At 26.3% G+C, this 22,981-nt stretch overlaps 2 protein-coding genes across 3 annotated transcripts in view; both read right to left on the bottom strand.

Annotated features, from left to right (window-relative positions):
- LOC113376245 (proline-rich receptor-like protein kinase PERK9) overlaps positions 1-12,011 on the bottom strand; it is a 30,110-nt gene extending 18,099 nt beyond the window's left edge. Inside the window, exon 1 of the mRNA XM_026616152.1 lies at positions 11,868-12,011. Coding sequence (XP_026471937.1) covers positions 11,868-11,884 — 17 coding nt within the window. The 5' untranslated portion in view covers positions 11,885-12,011. The remainder of the gene's footprint in view (positions 1-11,867) is intronic.
- A 4,012-nt stretch (positions 12,012-16,023) lies between these two features.
- LOC113378091 (mapk-regulated corepressor-interacting protein 1) lies at positions 16,024-20,676 on the bottom strand. 2 transcript variants are annotated; one of them, XR_003367137.1, is made up of 6 exons: positions 20,500-20,676; positions 20,354-20,432; positions 18,150-18,265; positions 18,021-18,080; positions 17,806-17,939; positions 16,699-16,784 (listed from the first exon to the last, which is right to left on the bottom strand). XR_003367137.1 is itself a non-coding variant. In XM_026618607.1 (5 exons), the coding sequence occupies exons 1-5, from the start codon at positions 20,546-20,548 to the stop codon at positions 16,654-16,656; spliced, it is 435 nt and encodes a 144-aa protein (XP_026474392.1). In that variant the 5' UTR covers positions 20,549-20,676; the 3' UTR covers positions 16,024-16,653. The 2 variants fall into 2 exon arrangements, 1 of the variants encoding a protein (XP_026474392.1); XM_026618607.1 differs by lacking the exon at positions 17,806-17,939 and having other exon boundaries at positions 16,024-16,784.
- Between the last annotated feature and the right edge of the window lie 2,305 nt (positions 20,677-22,981).

Raw genomic sequence — 22,981 nt, 5'->3', positions numbered from 1 at the left:
GAAACGTAAAAATATATAAAAAAAAATATTTTCATTTTTATGCGATTACTATAACTTACCCTACGGTAAGTTAATAAGTGGAAAGTTGAAGTTAAAAGAAAAGTATTATATTAGATTAAATTAATTCCTTCGAAACAAATAAATACAAAAAAGATTAGCTTTTAGAAATAGATAGAACTTTTATATGAATCACTACATTTTAATTAAAAATGTCTCGATGTTTTATAAAAGTGTGAGCGATTTTTATAAGAACAGCGCAACGAACTGCTGAACTTGATTTGAAAATAGAATTGTTTTTGATTTATAACGATAGCGAACGCCTGTTCCGCGTTATTTTAATTTAATATATATATATATATATATATATATATATATATATATATATATATATATATATATAATATAATATATATATATATATATATATATATATATAAAATCACTGATCAGCGTGTCTCATAAATCACTGCAAATTTTGTTAGTTCTATTTGTATTGTTAGTTCTATTTTATTTTTAATGCAATGTCCTTAAATTAAATAATAATTATTTTCTACAATGGGTATGGTTCTATGTTTGTTTTTTTGAATTTTTTATTTTTCACTGAGGAATAATCAAACTGCGACTCGAAACGTATAGAAGTTTATTGAAAAATATGCTTAAGTATTTCTTTCTAATATCAGGATAGGTGTATGTTAAACAACTTTTTAGTTTTTATCTAGGACCAGAGTACGTCGTCGAAGGTAAAATATAAAGGCTACAAGGATTGGGAGGAAGAAGAATGCAGATGATTGATGACTTGCGTGAGAAGAAGAGAAAATACAGGGAACTAAAAGTTGAAGCACAGGAGTAGGAAGTATAGAAGCAGAAGTTTAAAAAGTTAGTAATAAAATGAGAATAATAAACAAGAAAAGGAAAAGGTCAATGATTTGTGGTGCACTCACACCATGGACCTGTCTTCGGGCAGTCTACTGATATATATTCATGATTATAATATATACTTAAGATATAGATTAGTTTGTTCGATGTTGCAACGTATGCGTGAGATTTTTACAGCTATATTATTAAAATATACAGCTATATAACGATAAATACTTGAAATTATTCATCCTACACATTTTAACACTGAATATGTATCATCACTCAACTGTTCACTAAAAGTTAATAGTAAAACTGCTGAATGATGACACACATACATAATCGAAACGTGCAGAAAAATTAATTTTAAGTACTTATAATTTTTACGTAAACAATTTGACTTCTGAAATCCCAAAAATGTAATATTTATATATACAGCTAAAATTGTCATAATAAAATTAAAATTTGGTTGATTTTTCGAATCGATTATTGAGATTTACCTGAATGCTGCGCAAAACGATGATTGATGTTATATATGGTAAAAATGTCTTCATTTCATTAAAATGTCACAAAATTGTATCAAAATGCAAATAATCTATCGAGCGGCATTCATTAATATGGCAATTAATATCAACATAATCAGCGAGCACACATAGCAAAGTTTACAACAGGGTGACCCAGAACTTAATGTGAAGTCGAAACGGTGTGTACATTTTAGTACATTTTCTTCAAGGAGGGCCTCCTAAAGTCGACCAATTTTAAAAATTTTGTATTCATAGTTCAACAAAATGTCTTAATTCTTGAAAGCCCAGGATAATTGTGATATTATTTTTCACTGCGACCCTAGAAATATTATTTACGGTTACGGTTCCAAAGTTTAAATGAAAAATTAATAAACATTATTCACAAACCGAAAAATAGTCATAATTTTACCAAAGCTATAGGTTTAAGGCTGCACTTTAATGCTAATTAAATATTAATTTTGGAAATAAATCAATATAAATTTATTCGATTAATTTAATTCTGAAACGTCTCTTTATACTAATATAAATACAACATATTAATAACTCAATAATTAACAGTTAATCAGATTTTAAAAATAAATCAATATTATGAGTTTTTTATTACATACAATAGTTATATTGAAAAAACTGATTACTGAATTGCCTAACATTTAATTGTTGACCAGTAAATGAATTTTTCAATAATTGGATCTGCTCTGATAAGAAAAAACGTTACGAAAAGATTTTGATACGTTAAACCAAAGTTTAAATGAACAAAATTAATAAAAACTAATCACAAACCAAAAAATAGTTATAATTTCACCAAAGCTTTAGGTTGCACTTAAAAAAACTCATTTTCCCAAACAACGTAAGATAATTTTTTCTAAATTTTTCAGGACGATTAAGGTCAATACTATCGCCACGTTTCGGCTTGACCATAAATTCTGAGTCACCATGTATAGGTCTACAATTTATTCATGCATTAATATCTACATTAATATATTAATTACTTACAATAATAAAGCAGATGTCAAACTTTTGCGAAATTTGGCGCATTTTCTCAAGGATTTGCCGCAGAAAGCAGCAACAGATTTTAATCCATTACTCTTGTACGCTAAATAATTATATTATATAAGCATTAGTAATAACACAAAACACACACTTTAATAGTCATTTAAGCTTAAATTAGGTAAGAATTTCGGAATTCGAGATACCCGGCTGTAAGTCTGTAAATACTTGTGTATTGACACCCTAAAGTTGTCTCAAAACCTACATATGGTATTGACACCCTACCATATGTAGTTTTGAGACAACTTTTAAGGTGCTATTTTAGGGTATTTACAGACTTACAGCTGGGTATTTCGAATTCCGAGGTGAACTTACTATAATGACTGACTATAAAAATATTATCTGTTAAAATATGAAGGAAGATGAATAATAATGAAAAATAGTCTTTATTATTGAAATTTGAAGATGAAATTGGATATTATCTATTGAAAGAGTCTTGAGTCAATAATTAATTTTTTTCTGATTTTATCGTGGCGATTAACGTGTTAAAAATCTCGTAAAACATTGAATTTTCATTATTCATCTTCATTTATCGAAAACTCGAGGTCCTATCACACAGATTTTTTTTATGAAATTAAACATACTAATAATATTAAATAAGATTGAACGATTATCATATTAAAATAAAATAAATAATAAAATATCAGAACTAGTAAAAAAATTCTGGGTAAAAGGACCACAATATTACTAATTATAAGACATATCATTCGGTTAATTGTTTAACAAGCAAAATTAACATTTTTATAGCAACAATTATATTAAAAAAAAAATTAATTTAAATAGATGCAATAAGAACACATGTCCAAAAATCAATTTGTTTTCTTGAAATAAGTGCATGTAATTTTAAGAAAACAAATGGATTTTTGAAAAAACAAACACATAAACGCTTCTTATTATAATTATGCTGTTTCTTAATTTTAATTTACATAAATTAAGGGTAAAATGTAAAATAGTATTATTAAATATAAATTTTACCTAAAAAGGTTAAATTTATCGCAAAAAATAACGAATAAATTGACGGCAAGATAAACATATATATACAAGAAATTTTGTGTTATATGTTTAAGAAAAAAACTTTATAGTTTTTGAAAAAAAAAGTTCAAGTCAAAGCAGAAAGAACACAAATAATTTTAAGTTACTGATTATAAATGTAAATTAAATTCGTTTGCTAAAATTTTGGATTTATGTGAATTTTAGTATAGGATATAACAAATTTAATGATACATTAGTATTATTATTTAAATAATTATAATTTGGATTATATTCTTAATAAATATGCACTGCATACCTAAATGATTTATCGTTATATCAAATATGTAATTCTTTACAACAATAAATGAGAAAGAAGTTTGAATTCCGCAAAAACGTCTAATATAATTACATAAAACTTTCTTAAAAAGATTCTTAGAAATATAAAAAAAAAGATTTTCAATAATAAAACCTATTTTTGGGGTATAAGTAGTAAAGTCTATAATTAAAGTCATGTAAAACTACTTTAGCGTAGGCATAGGAAATATAATCAAACGAATCAAAAACGAAAATAAAAATATTAATTCACTTTAAAAGAAATTAGTATATCTGATAAATTTGTTTCTGACACGTTTCTTTATATAAATATAAATTAATTACTCAATAATAACAAGTTTTTAATCAGCATAATTTATATTGGTAGGCAAATCGATAAACTCATTAACCATTAACAATTTTCATTAATAAAATAGTTAATACTTTTTATGTATTGAGAGTCAAAATTTAAATTGTCATATGAAACGACTTTGAAACGAAACGAAAACAAAAAACCCAAATAAAAATTATGATTAATTTTGAAAATAAATCTATATAATTTGTAATGATTGGCAAATCGATAGACTTATTATCACATTAACTTATTTTTGGAATGTCTCTTTGTGTAAATCTAACTAAAATAAATCAATTAATCAATAATTAAATGTTCAGTATAATTGATAGTGGTGGGCAATTCTATAGACTTTTAAATAAATTTTCTATTAATTTTCAAATTTAGTTTGTAAAATGTGTCTCTATACAAATCTAACTAAAATAAATAACTTAATCAATGAATAAAAAATAATCTGTTTCTTTACTCTATATAATAATTATATTAAAAAACTAAGTAATACCTCATTACCGAACATTTGACTAATTATTTTTTTATTCACCATTTTTTTATTCACCGCTCTGAATGTGGATAATTTGAAATAATTGTCAATACAGAAAAAAATAATTTTTACAGCAATTGAAACTGTAAGTATAAAATAAATCGAATAATTTTATCACAAACTATCGATCGATTTCTCGAAGCTTAAAGAAGTTCAACCACCGTTGCGTTTGTTTTATATGTTTCTATTTTTAATTCGATTAAAGTAACCAACAGACGTCTTGTGCCAAACATAAAATGTTAGCGAATTTGTGTATATTCAACTACAATCGTCGGTTCATGTAAAAATAACATCGAAACTGTGTTCATTGCTCAAAACATAAAAGAAATGCTAAGTACCAGATTGCTTCCATTAGAAAAGTAGAGTAAAACACAGAAATGATCTGGCAAAACGAAAATAACAATTAGATGCTTTCTTTTAAATGAACTATTTTAAACGCAACAAAATATTTTTAAACTCAACAGTAGAGGATTTACTATAACTTCATTATTAGCTTATATCAAGTTTTACCATTTATGGAATATTTTCGTTAAGTACCAGATTGCTTCTTTTAGAAAAATTAAGTTTCAGAAATAAAAACATATGAAACAATCTAGCTAATCTAATTGTTGAATAAACTATTTTCAACGAAACAAAATATTTTTAAATCATCAACGGTGGATTAACTATAACTTTATTATTTTCCTTTCAAGTTCTTTCATTTATGGAATATTTTGGCTAATTATCAGATTGCTTCCATTAGAAAAATAAAGTTTCAGAAATAAAAACATAGGAAATGATGTTGCTAATCTAATTTTTGGATTAACTATTTTAAACGCAACCAAATATTGTTTAACTCAACAGTAAAGAATTTACTATAACTTCAATATTAGCTTATCATATTCCACCATTTATGGAAAATTTTAGTCAAGTACCAGATTGCTTCCATTAGAAAAATAGAGTTTCAGAAATAAATGATCTGGCATACGAAAAATAATAATTATTTAGCTGCTTTCTAATTTTTGAATGAACCATTCTAAACGCATCAGAATATTTTTAAATCAACAATGGTGGAATAACTATAACTTTACAATTTTCCTATCAAGTTTTCCTATCAATTAAAAGAATATTTTGAATTTGACAAAAATATATTTGTTATAGAAAATCACTTCAAATATTTAAAAAAGTAGAAGATTAGCGAATTAATAAACTTCTCTAATTTATAAACAATCATGATATAAATAAAATAATCTAACACGTTAACTACCATGTCAGTCATATGTGTCTGACGCTTAGAAATTCTGCATAAGCCATATCTGACTAATTGACTTGAAAATTTCTTGACTTGTCGAAAAAGACAGTTTTAACCCTTTTCACTTGCGCATTGCAAAAGTATGTATTTTGTCGCCATAGCGGCAGCATCCGAGTGGAAAGGGTTAATACAGGATTTTGTCAGTCATATATGTGACATAAAAATAGTATGTTTTCAGAATCTTGGCAAAGAACTTTTTTTTTGATTCAAAGTTTTCTTGATACGTTTTTAACTAAATTATCTAATAAAGTTTTCATGGTCCAAGTAAATTTTTTTTTGATATCGTGGTGATTAACGTGTTAAAAGAGATTTCATTGAACATCATGAATTTTTAGATAAAGAATTAAGTTTTTTGTAATGTTTACAAATTTCGAAATTGATTGATTTATTTATGAAAACCTATCGATTTAAAAATATTTGAAAACAAACTCCATATCATTTTTTAAAAACAATGTATCAAAATAAAAATATTATATTCGATAAAATTTTATAAATAAATTTGTATATTATATATTATATATTTGTATATTATATATTATAGTTGGCAAAGTAAAGTGAAAGTTTGATCCATTTATAAAAATCTTAGGACTTAAAAATTTATAAACTTATATTTCATAACCTTTAACACGTTAATCGCCATGTCAGTCAAATGTGTCTGATGCTAATATGTTCCACAGACGCCATGTCAGACATATATGTCTGACATACGCGATTTGGTAAAACGCTACAAAAAAACTTTAATATAACGCCATGTCAGTCATATGTGTTACATAAAAAATTATGTTTTTCTTTGAAACATTTTTAATTAACCCGTTGCACTCGGACGCCGCCGCTCCGGCGGAAACATTCATATAATTCTCGCAACTCGCGAGTGGAAAGGGTTGAATTATCAAATAAAGTTACTATGTAAGGCCCATGTGGAAATTTTTCTGATAATATCGTAGAGATTAACGTGTTAAAATAATATATTAAAATAAAAATTTATGATATATTACATACAATTTTATAAATTTAGTATGTACGTTTAGTATTAGTTAAAATTTTCTAATTATTGTTCCATTTAAGAAATTCTACCGATTTAGAAACATTTGAAACTACATTCAAACTTTCTTCAAAAAAATATTTCAGAATAAAAAAACATAATATCGACAGAATTTTATAAATAAATTAGTATTACTTGGGAAGAAACTGAAGATACAATAGCCAGAAAAAAATTTGGGACAATAATTAAAATCTTTTTTGGTATTAATTGCATCTTAAAAAAAACGCATCTTTTATTATAAATGAGTCCGTTTTACAAAAAGATTCCAAAAACGTAAGCGTTGAGAAATATAAAAAAATTAAAGTTACCAAAATATTATTATATTTAGTCCAGTAAAAATAATTTTGAAATAAAACGCTAAATAAAGTTAAAAAGTACTTACATTTCTTCGTACTCATGTTTGCTTTTTAAGCAAACCAACTACTTCACTAAAATATGCAAATGCAATAATTATTTATTATTAGACTTATTGAAAATATTTAGAAGTTACTTCAAAGAAAGCCAGAAGCTTAATGTTCAATTTTCAGTTCGACACGCTCTTTTATTGCAGAAAATCGAATTAAAAATTATAGGAAATTTTGATAAACTATCATATCAAAATTGTTTATAGACTCGTATAATACCTGTAAGAGAATGCATCGAAAACTCCGAAGTTATCGGTTTTAAAAGAAAACAAAAGGCATTTATTATTAATTTCTTATATCTTGGCTGTTGTTTATAACAATTGTTTTGATTAAACAAGAAAAGGCGTATCATAGTTATTACAAACAAATAAAGAACGATACGAAAATTGAATGGGTGAGTAATGAACATTTATCAAAAATAGGGAAATGCAATCAATATGTTTTCAAATTGTTGAAAATAATTAATTGTTCAATTGTTTATAATAAATATAAGATTTTGTCAGAAAATCGCGTCTAGGAGAAATGAATCACCTAATAACGAGTGAAATAAGAACAATCGTTATAAAACAATAAATAAGAAAAACAATAAGAATATCGAATAGGTGACTAATGAACATTTATCAAAAATAGGGAAATGCAATCAATATGTTTGCAAATTGTTGAAAATAATTAATTGGTCAATTGTTTATAATAAATATAAGATTTTGCTATAAAATCGCGTCTAGGAGAAATGAATCACCTAATAACGAGTTAAATAAGAACAATCGTTATAAAATAATAAATAAGAAAAACAATAAGAATATCGAATAGGTGACTAATGAACATTTATCAAAAATAGGGAAATGCAATCAATATGTTTGCAAATTGTTAAAAATAATTAATTGTTCAATTGTTTATAATAAATATAAGATTCTGCCAGTAAATCGCTAGAAGAAATGAATCACCTAATAACAAGTGTTTTAATTGAATAAGAACAATCGTATCTTAGTTGTATTAAATAAGAAAAACAATACGAAAATTGAATGGGTGAGTAATGAACATTTATCAAAAATAGGGAAATGCAATCAATATGTTTGCAAATTGTTAAAAATAATCAATTGTTCAATTGTTTATAATAAATGTAAGATTCTGCCAGAAAATCGCGCCTAGAATAAATGAATCACCTAATAACAAGTGTTTTAATTAAATAAGAACAATCGTATCTTAGTTGTATTAAATAAGAAAAACAATACGAAAATTGAATGGGTGAGTAATGAACATTTATCAAAAATAGGGAAATGCAATCAATATGTTTGCAAATTGTTAAAAATAATTAATTGTTCAATTGTTCATAATAAATATAAGATTCTGCCAGTAAATCGCTAGAAGAAATGAATCACCTAATAACAAGTGTTTTAATTAAATAAGAACAATCGTATCTTAGTTGTATTAAATAAGAAAAACAATACGAAAATTAAATGGGTGAGTTATGAACATTTATTAAAAATAGAGAAATGCAATCAATATGTTTGCAAATTGTTAAAAATAATTAATTGTTCAATTGTTTATAATAAATATAAGATTTTGCCATAAAATCGCGTCTAGGAGAAATGAATCACCTAATAACGAGAGTTTTAATTAAATAAGAACTATCGTATCTTAGTTTAATAAATAAGAAAAACAACACAAATATTGAATGGGTGACTAATGAACATTTATCAAAAATAGGGAAATGCAATCAATATGTTTGCAAATTGTTAAAAATAATTAATTGTTCAATTGTTTATAATAAATATAATATTCTGCCAGTAAATCGCTAGAAGAAATGAATCACCTAATAACAAGTGTTTTAATTAAATAAGAACTATCGTATCTTAGTTTAATAAATAAGAAAAACAACACAAATATTGAATGGGTGACTAATGAACATTTATCAAAAATAGGGAAATGCAATCAATATGTTTGCAAATTGTTAAAAATAATTAATTGTTCAATTGTTCATAATAAATATAAGATTCTGCCAGTAAATCGCTAGAAGAAATGAATCACCTAATAACAAGTGTTTTAATTAAATAAGAACAATCGTATCTTAGTTGTATTAAATAAGAAAAACAATACGAAAATTAAATGGGTGAGTTATGAACATTTATTAAAAATAGAGAAATGCAATCAATATGTTTGCAAATTGTTAAAAATAATTAATTGTTCAATTGTTTATAATAAATATAAGATTTTGCCATAAAATCGCGTCTAGGAGAAATGAATCACCTAATAACGAGAGTTTTAATTAAATAAGAACTATCGTATCTTAGTTTAATAAATAAGAAAAACAACACAAATATTGAATGGGTGACTAATGAACATTTATCAAAAATAGGGAAATGCAATCAATATGTTTGCAAATTGTTAAAAATAATTAATTGTTCAATTGTTTATAATAAATATAATATTCTGCCAGTAAATCGCTAGAAGAAATGAATCACCTAATAACAAGTGTTTTAATTAAATAAGAACAATCGTATCTTAGTTGTATTAAATAAGAAAAACAATACGAAAATTGAATGGGTAAGTAATGAACATTTATCAAAAATAGGGAAATGCAATCAATATGTTTGCAAATTGTTGAAAATAATTAATTATTCAATTGTTTATAATAAATATAAGATTTTGCCATAAAATCGCGTCTAGAAGAAATGAATCACCTAATAGCGAGTTAAATAAGAACAATCGTTATAAAACACTAAATAAGAAAAACAATAAGAATGGGTGACTAATGAACATTTATCAAAAATAGGGAAACGCAATCATTATGTTTGCAAATTGTTGAAAATACTTAATTGCTCAGTTGTTTATAATAAATATAAGACTTTGCCAGAAAATCGCGTCTAGAAAAAATGAATCACCTAATAACGAGTGTTCTAATTAAATAAGAACAATCGTATCTTAGTTTATTAAGTAAGAAAAACAATACGAATATTAAATGGGTGACTAATTAACATTTATCAAAAATAAGGAAATGCAATTAATATATCGTTGAAATTAATTAATTGCTCAGTTGTTTGTTATTTTTAATAAATATAAGATTTTGCCAGAAAATCGCATCAAATTATATATTATAAGAATTGAATCACCTAATAATAAGTGTTTCAATTAAAAAAGAAAAATCGTATCTTAGCTATTATAAATGACTAATAAGTGACTAATAAACATTTATCAAAACTAGTGGTGTATGTCATCGTGCCTTAAGTCAAATTGTTGGAACTTCCCGTATCGTAACGAAATATTCGAAGAATATTAAATGTTTTCAAAAGTGAGCTTTAGAACTTTGGCCAGAATTAAAATCAAAATCTGAAATATTTTCGAAATACAAACAAAATTTTTTTGAAAAAGCAATAATAATGTTTGCAAACAACTGAAATTAAAATTATAATAAATTGCTCATGTAAAATAAGTTGTATGTTATTTTTGTCATGTTTATGATTTTGAGTGCCAATCCAATTAAACAAATAGACTGTTTTATTTTTATTTAAAGTCGCAAGTTTTCAATCGTTAATAACGAATGTTTTAATTAAATGAGAAAAATCATATTTTAGTTGTTACAAACAAAAATCGATACAAAAATTGAATTGGTGACTAACGAATATTTATCAACAATAGGAAAATGTTGTCATTATATTTGCAAATTATTAAAAATTGTTAATATAAAATCAAGTGTTTGTTACTTTTATCATGTTTTAATTTTGTCTGCCAATCAAATTAAGCAAATAGACTTTTATATTCCTTTTTAATTGGTATTTGCTAGGTATTTTTGTAAAGTATATTATTACTTATTTATAATTACAAATAGCAATTATTTAAAAATTAATTATTAAATATTTGGCAAGACAAAAACCCTTCAACATTTTAAATTAAAATTCTTCAGAATTCTTCTGCCAGAAAATCGAATCAAATTATATTTTTAAAGATTTGGAAAACAAGATATAATTATACTTAAAAATCTCTCATGCAGATATCACACAACATATTTATTTACAAGGATAAAGGAAAATGACTAATCGTATATTAACTATGTAAGATAATTTTTATGTGCTACACATTTTTATTAAAAATGCATTTGTCGAAAAGGAAATAGTAGTTGCAATCTTCGTTCAGATTATTAGTGCGATAAAAATAAAGAACAAATGTTTAGGATTTTATTCTACAAATTCCACCTCTGGCAGGAAACGCCATAATTATTAAAATAGGCTCAAATCAATGAGAAATATATTTATCAACACTTAGAACAAATAAAATTTATCAGGAGAATATATCAAATTTTGCAGTTCAAGTATAGCAAAAAAAGATGCCATAACTAGGAAAGCCATATGATGAAGATAACTAAACAATCACAAAATGTTTCCATAATAGTCAGAGACGTAAATAAGAAATATATATCAAATTTTGGTGATCACATTGAAAAGATTAAGTGTAAGTCGATCCAGAATATTTATATCTAAAGTATATACTCCAGTTTGCTCACATCACACAAAATCACAGAAAAGTACTTGCCTGGCCGGATCCGCCATTGTAACTTATTTAAAATGTTTTGTGAAATGCACCAATCTTTAGTTTATTCGGTTAGTTCGATTAAAATTTTTTGAGCCCGCACTGAGATTTAAATACGATAGCCTAGAGATAGCCGACTCGATTGAAGGCGCTCGCGAACTGGACTGATCAGGCTGCTGCCGGTCCTTATGGTGAGCCGGCGTCGACTCTCCCACCTTGGCCACGCAAAGGCCAAATTAGACATTTCGCTTTTGCAGTTTTATAATATAAATATTATAAGGATCGATAAAAACATATATAAATAAGATTATATCTAATAATAGAATGTATGTAGCAAACAATCCAAAACGGTCACGCCACGAATCGAAGGAATAACTGTAATTATTAACTTCCCGTAGGGTAGTTATAGTAATGGACCGAAGATCGAAAATGTAAATTTTTGCATATTTTCACGTTTTGAAGGTTTTTGAACATTTTGGCATACCTCAGAAAAAATGGATGTGTGTGTGTGTTTTGTATGTCCGCATTTTTTCGTCCACGTTTTCGGGTTCAAAAAACATTCGATTCCTATTGATACGGAGATGTGCTGATTAGTTTCTGACAAAGGCAGGTCCAGCCGTTACGGAGATACGGAGCAAAGAGTGCAGAAAATACAAATCGAGTTTTTGAGAGAACGGAGTATCCGATTTAAATGATCTGAAAAACATTCAATTTGTAATGATTAAGAGAAGAGGTAATTAGTTTAAGGCAAAGGTAGGTCCATTTTGAATGATTCAAAGAACTTTCTGCTTGTTTTAACAAAATAATTGCTTTTGGAAAAAAATTGTTTCAATTTTTTTTTTCAAGAATTTTTTTTTTTTTGTATATCGAAAATAATTCAGATTTTATTCTTAATTCTGACTAAAGTTCTAATATACTTTAAACAAATAATTTCCACTTTGCAATTCAGTTTATATAGTTACGATATTCATACTTAATCTATTTGAAAACATTTAATATACCTTGAACATTTCGTTACGGTACGAGAAGTTCCAGCAATTTGCCTTAAGGCACGATGCCATACACCACTAGTTTATCATTTAGAATTGAACCAAATATATAAAACATATCAAAGCACACACATCTCAATTTTTTTGGTAATTTGATCAGGACTTAAGGATACTATAAGCTGTTGTGATGATGTGATTTAACTACTTCGCTTTTTCAGAAGACAACCCAACGGTTGACCTGTCTCTAATTGATGGATTTATTATTACAATTTCTACAATACTAACAAAATTGTTTATTGGTGCAACAATGTCAAACAAAGGCTATTTCGATTTGGACACATATTGCTATCTATATTTCCAAGTAAAACCTGATGTCACTGCTGTTTGATAACAGGCTGTCTAAGACGAGTATCAAACCTGAAACTTCTAATCGAGTTCCCATAGCTCTAATCACTAGACCACGTGAAGCTCATATTACGTCAATGATATGGTTAATTTAAACCATGCAAGAATAACAAAGATCCCATACTATCAACTAAGGGCCATCCATTAATCACGTAAGGCTTAAAAGGGGGGGGGGGATGGTTTTGGCAAAATATAAAAAAATATCACGTGGGGACGAAGGGTCTATTAAGATATCACATTTGTTTGTTTTTACCAGAATTAAAAGGAAAATAAAAACAATTAAAAAAAATAAGATTTTTTCTAGGTACTAAAAATACACGTGATGATGTTAGGTGGGAGGTGGCTAATTTTGAATATCATCACGTGCCACCAAGGAAGAAAGTGGGGTCCAAAAATCCTCAAAAATTGATCACGTGATTAATAGACTAAGCTAAAAATTCGTATCCAATCAACTAGGGGGCATCTATTAATCACGTGAGGCTTAAAAAGAGGTTTTGGCAAAATATAAAAAAATATCACGTGAGAAAGGAGGGTCTAGTAAGATATCACGTTTATTTATTTTTTACCTGAATTTAAACAAAAAAAAACAAAAATTTCTAAAAAAAACAAAAACTTCTAAAAAAAAATCCAAAAATTTTGCAATTTTTTTCTAAAATACACGTGATGTTGGGTGGGAGGATGAAGCAAATTTTAAATATCACCACGTACCACCAAGGAAGAAGATGGGGTCTAAAAATCCTTGAAAATCGATCACGTGATTAATGGACGGCCCCTAGTCTATAAATTTTTGGCGAAAATGTTGACGAAAAATATTTTCATTCCGAGTCCTGAGCAAGTTTCATCAAATGGCTTTTAAATTTTTGAAATAAATGCAGGTGCTGATTGATTTTTGATTGCGCCTGACTAACCAGCAAGAGCAAAAATAGTTTGCCAAAGGATCAAAATAAATATTTTACATGGGCATATATATTATATTATCATATTTGTTATATGGATTTTAACAATATAGGTAATATTTACTGAATTCATAGGTTCCGTATCAAAAATAATTATCAATGGATTAGAACCAATTAGAATCATCAAAATACTTACATGATTCTCACTGAAATCTTATTGGAATCGCTCTAAGATAAAAAATCTTATTTAATAGCATTTTTATCACGCTTCTCCAAAAACTATGGAACTACTTAACCACCTAAAATCGTAGTCTAGCAACTACTGGCTCCGTGTTCGATACACGTATCGGCCATATTAATATCAAGCAGTAGTGATATTATATTTTCCATTACGATTCTAGGTAAAATATAATATAAATTAAATATAGCTTTTCAGGGGCATTTCTACGATATATATTTCATCAGTATTAAATCAAAATCTAATTAGAAATCTTATTAGATAGATAATGGTCGCACTCTAATAACACTAACAATTGTAAGTTAAGAATTCACATCCACAACAGCCCATGGAGTATATCTTGTTCTAACTGCTGTTCAAATATAATATAATAATATTTACAAATATAATAATAAATTATTAATTACTTACTTGCTTATCCCCGGAACCATATAATGTTTATGTAGCCATCACAAAAGCTGCTAACACAGGAGTAGACTTTAAATCTATTAAAAAATAATACATACAGATTTTGTTAATTCGGCGGAAAAATGTCCATCCTTTAGCTAATAATCGATAGTGCGTATTAAATAGCATATTTTCTTAAGAACAAAAATCTTATTGAATATGGTTCTATAGATCTTATAAATATATACAGTAGATAAATAAGTCAATATAATATATGCAACTAACTCAGCAGCAAATCTGGTGGATTAGTAGTTCTAAATTATATTTTGATTTCGATTTTTACAAATACAGTGGTACCCCGACAAACGAGTTCAATTCGTTCCGTAACCACGCTCGTATGTTGAATTGCTCGTATTGCGAAGCAATTTTCCTCACATAAATACCATTGATACGCTCCAGCACAGTCGTTTTTGTTAAGTTTGTTGAATATTAAAATTAAATTTACTATTTAATAAATTAATTATTGTTTTTTGTGTTATTCATAATATTGCGAAAATAAGTTGGATATATTTCGTTGAACCATTCTGATGTTCGAACTGTTGCAACTTTTTCGGGGTGATTTTTATGGAGCTCAGGCTCCATAAAAACTACTTATAAATCATTGTAAATTGTACTTATAAATCATTGTAATGCCCTTAGCTGGAGTTATACCCTATATCAACTCCTTTTGTTTAAACACAGTACACATCTGTGATATTTGTTTGTAAAGACAAATAATAAATAAATAAATAAAAATCTGTGATGTTTTACGCTAGTACAACCCCGTCATCCTCAGATTTTCCACAGCCAAAATATTTCTATGGTAACAAAACCATTGTTACAACTGACGAAAATTTTCATATTTTCATTTTGCTATAAACATTTTTCTCGAAATACTGGTATGTCAGGTCACACGTAAGTTGGGGTACCACTTTAATCCATTTTGAGGCATCCGAAATGACATCTATTTTTTTAGAATGCAGTTGGATCGAATTCTTGTAATTCAAAAAATTTTAAAAAGCCCTCATAGTAAATTCAAATTAATTATTATCAGAACATTTGTAGTTCGCGACACCTAAATACAAATCGTATTGTCTTAATTATTATTAACACAATCATTTTATAAAACTACAATTACTGCTATGTTAAAAAATACAACACTGTGGTATTCAAGCTACAACAAGTTTATTGACAAATGCTCTTTTGTACAATATCTCATATCATACTATGAAATGTTTTTGAGTATCTCAAGAATCCTAATAATCATATCATGAATGTGTCATTACCACCAGTTTTTATAAAATTTAAGTTTTGGAATTTTTATAAAAGTTAGCGATAATCATAATATCAAAAACTCTAAACTTCAACCTCATTAACTGTAGCTAATTGAACATACTGCACAAACCTCACACAATCTGAAGATATTTTGATCATCTTCATCTTTCGCCAAACCGTGAGACGGAAATTTCAGAGTCTCTTTATGTATTTCTACAAAGAAGCTATATTACATAATGAAACCAACATTATGTAATATAATCAAAACAATCAATGTTGTTGTTACTGAAGTGTTTCGAATGAATTTTCACATGTCAATCAATGCTACAATCGTTTAAATTGCTACTGTGGCAAATGACATGGTATTCTGGTGGTTCAGCTTCTTGTTTTATCAGAAAAACAATAAAACCACAATACCTTTTGGATATTGTAAAAGGTCAAATGATATCCCACAAATCTGTCTTTTAACAGACAGTAAAGTGTTCTTTTTCATAATATGATATCTATGAGATGGAATTAGCATCAATCAGATATAATATCTACACATTACTAGTACAAATTTATAACGTTTTCGTTATATTGTGAAATAGTCTTCGGCCCCACCATGATTCCAAATCGAAAGGCTTAAAGTTTTGCATAATCGCGTTTGGACTATCCACATAATACAATGTCGATGCAGGTTCTGGTGAAGCTGTTGAAAAGTATAATAGTGAGCACTCCTTGATATCGTTTCATGTACATGATTTTATTACAATATATATATATATATATATATATATATATATATATATATAAATGAAATACGCAACATGATTTCGAATCACATAAAATAATTGGCACATAAATTTTGAATATGCAGACCATATTATTTTTATCATTAATGAGCAACTCAAATCCTCATTACAGTGGTACCCTGACATACGAGTTTAATTCGTTCCGCAACCACGCTCTTATGTCGAATCATCAATATGTAAATACATTGAAATGTCATTAATTCTTCTTGGTGCAATGGCTTTTGTTAAGTTTCTTGAGTATTAAAAATAAATTTATTATTTATTAATGAAATTATTATTGTTTCCTGTCCATTCATGATATTGTGGAAATGTTTTATTAAACAACTCCTATTGTGTAAAGTACAATAAAGCTTTTAGTGGTGGAATTTCTTTATGTTTAAGACTTTTCACCAAACTATAAACTATGCTCCAATTGTTCCAACTTTTTTAGGGTAATTTTTATACACAAAACTTTAGAACTCAAAAGACTGCTTATAAATTATTGTAAGGCCTTTTTCAGAAGTTATACCCTTTATCAACTCCTTCTGTTTAAATACAAAACATTTTTCACAAACAAACCCTTTTCTTTAGATCCATAGTTATAAAAGTGCATAATATTTTGTAAATGTAAAAAAAGCAAACAACGCGAACTCAATATATATATATATATATATATATATATATATATATATATATATATATATATATATATAACTATACAATCACTATTAATATATAGTTGAAATTTCAAACATTTAAATAATCATCGATATATTCGCATGGGTAAATCGTAACTACACAATTAATATTAAAATATAATTGAAATGACTAACTATAAAATAATTTACTATTTTCACAACCAAAATATTTCTATCATTACAACTTAGCAAATTTTTCAAATTTTCATTTTTCCATTAACTTTTTCTAGAAAACTCTTACTTGCTCAAAGCTCGTATCCCGAATTTTGCTCGTATGTCGAAACTACGAATCGCCCTTTGGCAGCTTATATCTCGAAACACTCGTATGTCAAGTCGCTCGTAAGTCGGGGGACCACTGTATAACGTATGCTAGTACTAATATAATATTTGAAACAAATGCAAAATTATTATTTTCTCCAAATAGTAATTAAATGAATAAAATTCTTATATACTCACACGAAGCAGAGTGGACAGGACTATACGGCTCAAAACGACTATTTGCAATATGATTCCAAGCTAAACCAATAAAATTATGTATTATTTTTAAAATCAAAAGAAATCATAAAAACAATTAATAAATCTTACATTCATTAATATATCTAATAATTTCTTCATGGTGCGGACTTATAACTTCTTGTTGATTCCTAGGTGAACCACTTTTGCGACCATTGGTGTGAAAGATTGGTTTCGGTGTACTAGATCTGAAAATAAATAATAATAACTTTAATAATATATAAATTAATTCATTGTATCTGTACTGATTTAAAATTGGCCATTCATGAAGCTGTAGAAGTCCATCACATGCTAGTATTGCATCTTAAGAATCGGAAGATCATCTGAAAGGTAGAAAAGAACATATAAGCAAGATTATTATAGCAAAATATGTTAAATGATAATTGTTCAATAATTTTGCTTATATAATTCTTTCATATCTTTTATATACCTTCACAAATGATCTTCAAATAAGTAGAAATAATTTTGTAGTTACTACAAATAAAATTCATTATAGCATTCTCTGCACTATAAATATTTATTAGTTGAATTAAATTATACCATGTTGAATATATATTTGTTTGTTTTGTGCAATTACGACAAACCTTTGCTTAATCAATTATTGATATACTGAATTTCATATTAATTACCAAACAAAATAGTTGTATATTATATAAATTTGTTCTTATTATTGAAGTAAAACTTCTTTAGGCGCGACTAGGGTGTAAATCTGTGAGAATGCAACGGAAATAGCGTTACGCCCGAACTGTGACATTCAATTTAATGTCATCATCAGTGAATTTTAAATTTTTTAATTTCTATTTAATATCTAGTTTCTATCTTTATTACCTTTACTATCTCTTATTATCTCTTTGTTGTTAAGTGTTGCTATTATGTTAATTTTTCTCTTATATTTATAGTTTCTATACCAATCCACAAATCTTATAATTACCTGATATATTAATTTTTACACTGTTTTTAGATCCACTGATGATGACATTAAATTAAATGTTAAAACATTTGGAATTAAAGATTAATTTATAAATCTTTGTTTTTTATTCTTTGATGTATCACCCTACAAGAACTGATATTTTGTTAAGTTATTTTGATTCGGGCAGCAAAACCACGTAAAAAAACTAAAGTAAAGAAGGATGCCTAATATCATTACAAAACGAGACAGTCATAAATAAGAGAACGGACAACAATTTGCTTTGCAACGACTATAAAATAATCCTTGACCATTTTTCAAAACTCCATGAAATCTGATTGAAGCGTGTATTTTATTATTTTACGAAAAGCATTTGGTTACCAGTCTTTTTACACTTTCACAACAAATTTGTAAACACAGTTCATTCAGTTTTTAGATATCAATAGCTTTGTACACATTGAAATGTAACAAAAAATTGACAAAAATCATTAGTTTTAAATGTTCCAATTATTAATAACTTGGTTTATTACTGTGTAATACTGTTTATTACAGTGTATTTTTGTGTAATTAATTTTCTGTAAGTATTTATATATAGTCTATAATTTTATATCATTTTCCTTCTACATTTTTTATTAAATCCTTTAGTTGTTCCACTGAATGATGGTCTCGATGAAGACCGAAGTGTATGGCTAAATAAAGTTTTTACAACTACTTTAGTTTTTTTACTTGGTGTTACTATCAGAATCAAAATTACTCATCAATATATATATATATATATATATATATATATATATATATATACCCAATAAATCTTATGAACTTTATTCATTAGATCAACCCAAAACGATGTATGTATATATTTCTGTTAAAAAACTAAACCTTGGGCATTAAATTACTTATATATTGGCATCATTGCCCCCGAAAAATGATTTTAAAATAATAAATGAGGATGCCCTTAGACTGTGAGCGAAACTAAAAGGGATTATATAATCAATGCATCAAACAAAAAGTTACCTGTATCATTTAAAAAAATATAAAAACTATATTATACAGGTGTAGAATAGCCTATACTAGATGATACTACAAAATTTACCCTGATTGTACAATTATATAAGGACAAAATAAAGTAATATTGATATTAACATCGAATAGTTTAAGGGTTTGAGTTGTAACTTAATCACTATATAAAAAACTCAACAAATCTTATGATCTGTATTGATTATATCAACTAAAAACGATGTATGTATATATTTTTGTCAAAAAAACTAAACCTTGCGAGTTAAATTACTTATATATCAAAATCATTTACCCTGATAATGATTTTATAACAATAAATAAGGATGCCCTTAGAGATTGCATCATAACTTACGGATTTTCTTCAAAGGTATCCGAAGGTTTTCGCGAAAGATCACGTAATGTTTCCAGTCTATCCAAATTTTGTGTAATCCCTGAAAAAAGATTTATTTAAACATCACATCGAACAATAAATTAAAAGGGTTATATAGAAAAACATACTTCTAGTTTTGGCAACAATTTTACTAGGACCCTTAGATACCGTATACATTTTCCTTAATTATTATCTACACTGATTGATTTAGAGAGCATGGGTTATTTTTGTTAACAATTTACAAAAACTTTTTCCTGTAGCACAATGAAAAAATGAAAAAAATCAATCGTGGTCAGCTGATTGACACAAGGAGCAAAAGTCACTGCATTGCAACTTTTGGAGGTTAAGTGTTTCAGCATGGGGCCACTATTTACACCAGAGATAAGAGATATTATATACATATATGTAATACATATACAAATGCATACATATGTACATATACATGGAAAAAGAATTTATTAAAATTCAATAATTACCATTTACGTCACTTGTGCATAATTATCATAAAAATTTATTTCAAAAATAGTTTTTGACATGACTTTTAAAATTGCCCCTGTTTTAGCATTTCCACCCATCAGGTTTGAATTGAATTGAATTGAATTTATATATATATATATATATATATATATATCCAGTAATTAAAAAAACAGTTTTATTCAAAAATGTTTTTATTTAGAGAAACATACGTTTCGGGTCTTGATTTGACCCATCTTCAGTGCTACAAATAAATATTTCAGGGATACAAATTAAAACAATATAAAAATACATAATTACAGACAAAAATAAGTAGAACAATGTATATGAAAAGTATATATGAATATAGAGTATATATTATGGTTGTTTTTCATATATACTTTTCATATACATTGTTCTACTTATTTTTGTCTGTAATTATGTATTTTTATATTGTTTTAATTTGTATCCCTGAAATATTTATTTGTAGCACTGAAGATGGGTCAAATCAAGACCCGAAACGTATGTTTCTCTAAATAAAAACATTTTTGAATAAAACTGTTTTTTTAATTACTGGATGGATGCCCAAGAAACAATTTTATCAAATTATTTCACCATCTGAAGAAAAACCTCTCGCTTTATATATATATATATATATATATATATATATATATATATATATGTAGAGCTCCTAACAAAGAATCCAAAAGGTAATAAAAAACAAGAGTTTTTTAAAAAAACATTTCTTTATTTTTTTACTGTCGACGTTTCGGAACTAGATACGTTCCATCTTCAAGACATATCTGTCAAGGAACATGATCTTGATAAGATTTAAGCAAACAATATGTTTAAGAAAAGCAGGAGATGATGGATTTTTTATATAAAATGAATAAAATTGTGGAAAAAATAATGTACAGAAATATGACAATATAATCAAAATGAAAATGATAAAAATAAATGAGAAGATTATATAACAAAATATTAAGAATGTTAAAAAAATCGAAAGTTTTAAAAAAAGGTTTCTCGAAAAAAGCAGAATTAATTACCTGTATGATTGATTATGCACTAACAGTTTTTCACTATAAAAGATTTCATCAAAAAAGATGATTTTATAAATTTCTTTTCAGACGAAGAAACAAATTTTGTAATTTAAAATTTCTTTAAATTATGTCTTTTTTAAATTTGAGTTTTGATAATTTAAAGAAATTTTAAATTACATAATTTGTTTCAAAAACTCTGATCAGGATGCTCCCCAAGTACTTAAAGTGATCTACATCCTCCAATTCTCGATTTCCTACATTTATATTTAGGGGCTCATCTCAATCAAAGCCTGCTTTTTTTACTCAAAAAATTTAATTGATTAATAGGAAAAAATATAAATATGTATATATGTAAAATACTTATAAGTATTTATTTTATATAATATATTTCGTGTGGCCATAAATTTGTATTTTTAATTATTTTTAATAAATATGCCTGAAAATATACAAGTTCTTTATGCAAATGAATGAAACTTTATGCAACAAAATAAAATGTTCGAACAATTAAAAAAACATTGTAACAACACCATTGTTTTTTTCACTTATCATATTACCAATTAAATTAATTAAAAGATAATTATTTGTCTAAAAAATATACTAGCTAATAATAAAGTTCTACATTTAAAATAAATACTAAACATTTTTCACATCACACACAACAGATAAATCAAAATGAGAGGAAATGTTATATGGAGCACTACAGGTTTATATAAAGAGCTTCCGAGGGATATAAAGATGACTTGATGAAAATAAACTCAAAAGAAAAATATTATATATTCAGATAAGATATATTTAAAAGATAAGGAAAATGAAAATATATGATTTAGACAACTGTTTTCATATTAAACTGTAAATAAATATGATTAGATAATTCAATGCAAATTTAAATATGATGAATTATATATTCGAACCTAGATTAAGCAAGGTAGAATCAAATTGTAGTAAATAAATAAATAAATAAATAAATATATATATATATATATATATATATATATATATATATATGTAGTTGATATATATGATCCATTTTATCAGCTAAAATGTCGAATAAAAATAATGTACTAAATTTAAATTTGATTTATTGTTAGTACAAAATATGTCATTTTTCAGCTAAAAT

The sequence above is a fragment of the Ctenocephalides felis genome, unplaced genomic scaffold (genome assembly GCF_003426905.1).
Source record: "Ctenocephalides felis isolate EL2017-DRISC unplaced genomic scaffold, ASM342690v1 CF-g0.4_SCAFFOLD_01886, whole genome shotgun sequence".
NCBI lineage: Eukaryota > Metazoa > Arthropoda > Insecta > Siphonaptera > Pulicidae > Ctenocephalides > Ctenocephalides felis.
Note: the sequence above shows the minus strand (reverse complement) of the source record. Positions and strands in the feature narration are given on the sequence as shown.